The sequence below is a fragment of the Zea mays genome, chromosome 2 (genome assembly GCF_902167145.1).
Source record: "Zea mays cultivar B73 chromosome 2, Zm-B73-REFERENCE-NAM-5.0, whole genome shotgun sequence".
In the NCBI taxonomy this organism is placed as follows: domain Eukaryota; kingdom Viridiplantae; phylum Streptophyta; class Magnoliopsida; order Poales; family Poaceae; genus Zea; species Zea mays.
The window spans coordinates 74,794,364-74,801,801 of NC_050097.1; the positions used below are offsets into that span (position 1 = coordinate 74,794,364).

The following is a 7,438-nucleotide window of genomic DNA, read 5'->3' on the forward strand; positions in this document are numbered from 1 at the left end:
TGTTGCACGAAGTAGAGGACCACAATTGACGTAGATAGAGGTTCATAGCGTCATTCCTTTGACATCCACCAAGATGAAGAGGAAGAAAATGATCTAAGACGATACCTGAAAGAAGACAACGATTAGCGAGTAAACACGAACATGCTTTCTAGAAACCAAATCAGTTGCATACTTCCCAAAGACCTACTCTCTTAACATTTCATGCTTGCAAAGGATTAAAATGAAGAGACTTGGATGCAATTGAACCGCAAAGTGAAAAGTGACTTTGTTATTATGTTGTGTCTCTGCTCGTGCCATGACAACAAGATATAGTAGGAGTTGCTATAAGATGAAAATATGAAGTAATCACCATAATATATGTCGATTACCTCGTATGTTACACATCTATTATGCCATCAATCTAGCCATTATTGCCTTCTACATTACCTGGCCTGAGTAGCAAAATAAGCCCATCCATATAGTACATTTACAATACAATACCACAACAAGCTATAACAACCTCAACAATCCCGAATAACCCCTGATGGCTTTGGATGTCCCGATGGCCTCGACGTCCTGATGTCTCCCGAGTGCCTTGGACATCGCGATGGTCTGACTCCCTCGAGAGACCTCGATGGCCCTGGACGTCTCGATGGCCATGACGCTCCTAGAAGACCCTAAGAACCCCCTCCCACGAAGGACCTCTATGCATTAAATATGTATATAAAATTTATTTGATTTAATTAAGTAAAATATAGATATGGTCATATCAAATCTAAGAGTTTGTATCACATGATCCTTGATATTGAGTCTGTAGACTATGTTAGCTCATTGTGTTTGGTTTAGGTGTTTCATCCATATTCACTATCAAAAATCTAAAATCCAAACCTAACATGTACAATAGCATAACATTCTGGATCTTCTGAAAAATCTATAAATTTTTTAGGCCTAGTTTGGGAACCACAAAACCGGAGAGGATTGGAGGGGCTAAAATTCCCTCCTTATTTAAAATTGAATAAGAATGGGATTTTAGTCCCTCCAATTCCCTTCTCTTTTTGGACTCTTAAACTAGCCCTTAGTTTAATTCAGAATCATCTTATACCCCATATTTTCTAGACTCTTAGACATCTACTCCCTCCGTTTCGTTTTAGTTGTCGCTGGATAGTGTAAAATTGAACTATCCAGCAACAACTAAAAAGAAACGGAGGAAGTATATTACAAAGGGAATCAATATATAGTTGTTCTAACCAAATATATTTTAGCTTCTTCACAACAATAAGCTCGAAACAATTTTCTCACGATTCACCGCTAGAATCAGATTTACAGAAGAAAAAAAATAGCTAAACCAAACAGACAAACAATCAAACAAAATCTCAGTTCATTTATCTGCTCGATCGTGTTACCTCACCAAACACTACTTCATATTTTCTAAAGTATAGTTCCACGTCGTCTGCCTCCACTTGATCATGATAAACAATGTTAAGATATCAGCACACATTACACACGTGCCCAGCACAGCGAATCACTCAAAGAAGATATCAAGGGAAGACCACGCCGGATCGGAGCTATATATAAAAGGCACCCGCGCGGAACTGACATGCATATCCTTCCAGTGCAGCCTTGTGTTTTCATCCTCCTTGAAGCGAAAACGATCGAGCTTGTATCGCAGGCATTTCGGTACACTACGTTCTCCGGCTGTGTAGAGCTTCTGCGGAGATGGGTGCCGAGTTGGGAGAAGCGGGTGTCCCTGCCCGGGACATGGTGGACGCGCTGGAAGGCGTGCGCTCCATCCTGCTGAAACCGTCGGAGCGCCTCGACGACAAGCGCTTCACGAGGATCGCCGGCGCCGACTTCGACGACGCCGGCCTCGGCCTCGCCGGGTTGCTCGGCTCGCTCGCGTCCACGGGGTTCCAGGCCTCCAACCTCGGCGACGCCATCGACGTCGTCAACCAGATGGTACGCTTTGCATGGCAAACTCGCTCGCGCGGACGAGAATCCCACGAAAACTGCGAAGTAACTGATATATTCATTTTCCCGAAAGAAATATAGAATTCATGCTATTGTTGTTCTTTATTACCTCATCGTTATGCTACAGAAAGTCACATGCTTCGTATCAGCATCGATACGGCTTAAAAAACGTAATCATATACTACTAAGAAAGAAACAGTTTGACCATCTTATATATATTCCAACAAAATATTCAGTGCAAATTACCGTTCAGGCGCTCACTACCGAAATCGAGCGCTTTACTTAATGCTTAAAAAACACTCAGCAGAGAGAGCTCGGCGAACAGTACATCGACAACAGCTTCTTTGTCGAATACTTTTTATTGGCACTCGTCAAAAACTTTGCAGACAGTCGGGACTCGACAAAGAAAGCTGTCGTCATGGCGCCGGATAACGGAGACGGCGCCTTTGCCGAGTGTTCTAGTTGACACTCGACAAAGAAGTTACCTTTACCGAGTGTCACCTAATACACTCGGCAAAAAAGTTATCTCTTTGTCGAGTGTCTGCCAGCCTGCACTCGGCAAAGGGTCCCAAGTGCTCTAGATGACACTCGGCAAAGTTTGCTTTTTTGTCGAGTGCCAGAGCCACAACACTCGGCAAAAAAGATTTACTGGTACCTAGAAAATCTGAGGTCATACAAAGCCGTATATATATGTGCTTCGTGACAAAAGTTGAGCTGCAACCTGGTTTTAATTTGTAAAAACTCAGAGATGACAAGTTTAACATTTACAAGAACTAGGAGCACATCCGTGGTCCAGAAGCACTGTTGAAAACAGCTTTTACTTCGATGCCATCTGTTTAGATAGTGTTTGTTTGAAATTATAATTTGTTCAAATTATATAACCTAACTCACCTATCTCAAAACAAGTTATATTATATAAGTTCAAAACAAGTTATATTATTTAATCTAAGTAGATTATAATCCCAAATATACATATACATATACATATATATATATATATATATATATATATATATATATATATATATATATATATATATATATATATATATATATATATATTCTCCGATGTTTTGATCTAAATAAAACAGCGGACAGAAAATGGCTTGGAAAGTCCTGTGTGTTCAGTTTAGGCTTTCTTTGGAACACACTAACTTCACAAGCATTAGTTAATTTCACACATCAAAAAAGAAACAAAGAAATGCAGGAATAGGAAATTTTCCCATGTTCTAGATCGGGCCTGTTGTAATCTGTCTGTCCAGGGACAGCAGAATACAATAGGATGAAGATGGGAGTGGTTTAATGCCTCTAAACACATGACGTCAAGGCAAAAGTGATTCTTCTTTCCGTCTCCCGCTTTGCCACGATACGGGATATTTATAGGTAACCAAGAGACCACCCGACCTTATCAAAGACAATTAGGCCCTCAGTTACCTAGTTTATCCTCAGAATATTCTCTCATATGAGATTACAGTGTGTCATTACAGCATACTTTATTATAAGCGCGGCCTAACCCGCTCTGCCCTACATAGCGCCTACGGGCAAGGCCCTATGACATAGGCTGGATTGCACATGTGCTCCTTCTCGCATTGAGGGAGACAAAGTCTTGTGGTCTTCACAGCCTCGGTCACTCGGTCCTTGAAGTCATTGATGGTATTCGCCTTGGCTTGTTGGAGCGAAGGGGGCACTTGGGCCTTCGCACGGACGACGTCCACGGCCCGGCCGGCGGAGCCTACTAGCACGGTCTTCAGCCTGCGGAATATTGATGCAGAAGTTGACGAGCGAGAGATAGGCGTGTTCGCCTTTGCCCAACAGGGCCTTAATAATTTTGGACTTAATAATTGGATGTTATTTTTTTTTCAGTTCTGCATTAGTGGGTACTCTCCTTTGCAAGGTTCCTAACTATGTTTTCGTGCTCACGCTTTCTGCTGTTGTGCGCTTCGCTGGATGGAAGTTGGACTGGAGGTTGTCCCACGAGAAGCCAAGCGACGACTGCGCTGAAGCTGAACTCGATCCTGCGTACAGAGAATCCGTCAAGTGCAAGATATTCCTGGGGTTCACTTCGAACCTTGTGTCTTCCGGTGTTCGGGAGATCATCCGGTTTCTTGTTCAGCATCGCATGGTGAATTCTCCAACTTACTGCATCGAAATTAAACAAGAAAAACAAGTTTAAATATCTTATTTCAACATTTATTTCCTCGCATGAAATGTTTCTCGATCTCTAGGTGGACGTTATTGTTACGACTGCTGGGGGTATAGAGGAGGACCTCATCAAATGCCTTGCGCCAACCTACAGAGGCGACTTCACTCTGCCCGGAGCGCTGCTGCGGTCCAGAGGACTTAACCGGATAGGAAACCTGCTGGTGCCCAATGACAACTACTGCAAGTTCGAGCACTGGATCATGCCGATCCTCGACAAGATGCTGCTGGAACAGTCCACCCAAGTAAGCAATCAAGCACAAATGTGACCTAAATTCCACACATTAATTGGTGCGTCCTGTTCTTCCAGAGGCATTAGTATCCAAGTATGTTTCTCATGGTGTCCGGCCGTGGTTTTCTTTCTTGCCTGCAGAATGTTTGGACGCCGTCCAAGGTGATTGCTCGCCTTGGCAAGGAAATAAATGACGAAAGCTCCTACCTTTATTGGGCGTACAAGGTAATTAGCAAGCTTAAGGGTGTGTTTGGTTTGGCTTTTGGCTTTGGCTTTTGCCCCCTAAAAGCCAAAGCCAAACCAAAGGGCTAGATCCAGAAAGCAGCTTTTTCTAAAAGCTGACTTTCTCGCAGTGCAAAACTGAAAGCACCCTTGGACCTGCTTTTAGTGGCTTTTGGATGAAACTGTGAAAACATATATTTAAGAACTTTTAACGGCTTTTAGTGGTTTCCACCAAACGGTTTTTAGCTTTTTAACAGCTCACAGCCCACAGCAGCTTTTTCCACAGCTCACAGCCCACAGTAGCTTTTTTCACAGCCACAGCCCAACCAAACAGACCCTAAATAATACTGGCTTCGAACTTCTGCACTCTTTATTACAAAGCAGAAAACACATGGGAACATCTCAAAGACTGACTCGTCAAAAAAACTTGAGCAGAACAACATCCCTGTGTTCTGCCCAGCATTGACTGACGGATCAATTGGGGACATGCTGTTCTGTCACTCGGTTCACAGTCCAGGTCTTGTTGTCGACATTGTACAAGGTTGGTTTGACTTAATTTCTATGCTTTGTACCTTTTTTTTTTACTTTTTCCTTCTTCTTTTTTTTTCTCTCTCTCCATATAGATGATGCTTGAAATCTTTACTAGATGTACGGCTGATGAACGCGGAAACCATCCACGCAAGCCCAAGGAAGACAGGGATTATACTCCTTGGCGGAGGCCTTCCGAAGCATCATATATGCAACGCCAATATGCTGCGCGACGGAGCTGACTATGCGGTGTATGTCAACACAGCTCAGGAGTTCGATGGCAGTGATTCCGGGGCGCGGCCTGACGAAGCGGTTTCATGGGGAAAGATCAAGAGCTCAGCGAGAACTGTGAAGGTATTTATTTACACATATCCTTCAGCATACTGTTACTGTTCACCTCCCTTTTTGGCCATGTTCATGATCTGTAGTGGGATTCAGTTTGTTGATTTATTTGCAAAGGCACATATTTTAAGTGGTAGAGACAGTTGATTGGATTATGTATCACTCTCTCCCATGTAGGGTTAAGTTTTGTTCACTTGATGACTATTTAAATAAGAAACTGTCATACAAGATAGGAAGGTAACTAAATGTTTCAAACACTTGAAAATGCTAAATGTTTCAAACACTTGAAAATGCAGGTGCATTGTGATGCGACGATTGCCTTTCCACTTCTTGTGGCTGCAACATTTGCACGCAAGGTTCACGGCACTAAATCAACAAACTGAATCGGAGGCAGTGAAATTAAAATATGGCGCTCTATAACTAGCTGAAACTTTCCTCATATGATGGTTGAGCTTGAAGCATGAACTTTTATTTGCTTGAAGGGTGTCTATCTCTTAGCTCGTTTACTATTTATACATTACTGTAACATATGTATGATATATATTCATTTGAAACCATTTGGGTTATTATCATACAATAAAACTTGTGTGTACGAGAACATTTGTGACCCTCTCTTCAAATTCTCAAAATTGTTGCTCTAAATGTTTTGGATTCCTTTGTTGGGAGACGTTATCAGAGGCGGCAGAAGAAGTAAGAGTAGCAGATAAGCTCACGCGATCCGTTTCCTAGTATGCAGTTCTGTTTTTTGGGAAATAATAGTAGATTGAGTTGGTTACCAACGATTAGTGATTCGGTTCTATTTTTAAGGTAGATGGAGTGGTTACCTTTAGGGCTTGTTCCGTTTGAGGCCTTATTCGGTTGCGCATGGATCGAAGTGGAATGAGAAGGATTAAATCCCCTTCCATTCAATTTTGACTAGGAAGGAATTTAATCCCCTTCAATCCTATCCTAACCGAACAGGCCCTGAGGGCTTGTTCGGTTATCCAATCCAGAAGGGGATTGGAGAGGTTTAAATCCCCTCCTAGTCATTTTTGACTAGGAGGGGATTTAATCCCCTCCGGGATTAGTGTAACCGAACATGGCCTGAAGGGGTTTAAGGGGGATTGGAGGGGATTGAATCCTCTCCTTCAATCCCTCTCAATCCATCCCTAATCGAACGAGCCCTTAAGGAGCAGCACTAGTATATAAGTAGTATATAAGGTGCCTTAGGTTGTACTAGGAAAATCATGAAGGAATAAAATCTCCCATAGCCCTTGCAAACAATTGGTATTGGATTCATCTGGAGCATCGCCTTCCATGGTCGGCTCCGGCGGTGATCCTGCGACGATGACGGCGGATGAGAAGCTGGATTTCTTGGTAACCCAGGTCACATCCTTGACTGATCTAGGAACGAAACTGTCGACCCAAATGAAGACTCTCAACAGGCGCTTGAATTCCCGTGACACGTGACTTGCACGCCTAGAAACGATGGCAGGAAAGCAAACGTTCATCACCTTTCAAGCTCAGCTCTAGGTGGACTGACACAAGAGGATAAGGGTGCCTTTGAGGAGGATGCGAGCACAGGCGACCTAGAGCCAGGGTTTTTCGGAAAGAAAAAAAATTCGGCACCCACCGAAATTGGAGAAATTTCCGAAATTTCAAGCCAAATTTAAATGAATTCAAAAAATTTTAAAAAATTGACAGAAATTCACTGTCACTTATGTCTAATACATCTGACATCACAATTACACATATATAAGATATAAATGTGACTAAGTATCACAACTTACAGCATCCATGGAACATTGGCACCAAACCACAAACTACACCACCTAGTGTCCAAATATGATAAGTGCATATAGCATAGTTTATCAAAATAATAGCAGTCCAAAATAGTTACATTTTCAAGCACATGTCATCAATAAAAGCACTTGAAAATCAATTCATGCTTTCCAAAATAAGAATCTCCAACAAAAGTGATCATGCTGT

At 42.4% G+C, this 7,438-nt stretch overlaps 1 protein-coding gene across 2 annotated transcripts; it reads left to right on the top strand.

Annotated features, from left to right (window-relative positions):
- The first annotated feature begins 1,572 nt into the window (after window positions 1-1,572).
- On the top strand, window positions 1,573-6,109 carry LOC100191910 (deoxyhypusine synthase 2). Of its 2 annotated transcripts, none has more exons than XM_020547361.1 (7): window positions 1,573-1,935; window positions 3,902-4,069; window positions 4,173-4,391; window positions 4,520-4,603; window positions 4,985-5,141; window positions 5,247-5,482; window positions 5,767-6,083. In XM_020547361.1, the coding sequence occupies exons 1-7, from the start codon at window positions 1,696-1,698 to the stop codon at window positions 5,851-5,853; spliced, it is 1,191 nt and encodes a 396-aa protein (XP_020402950.1). In that variant the 5' UTR covers window positions 1,573-1,695; the 3' UTR covers window positions 5,854-6,083. The 2 variants fall into 2 exon arrangements, with proteins under 2 accessions (XP_020402950.1, NP_001130806.1); NM_001137334.1 differs by having other exon boundaries at window positions 1,598-1,935; window positions 5,036-5,141; window positions 5,767-6,109.
- The last annotated feature ends 1,329 nt before the right edge of the window (window positions 6,110-7,438 follow it).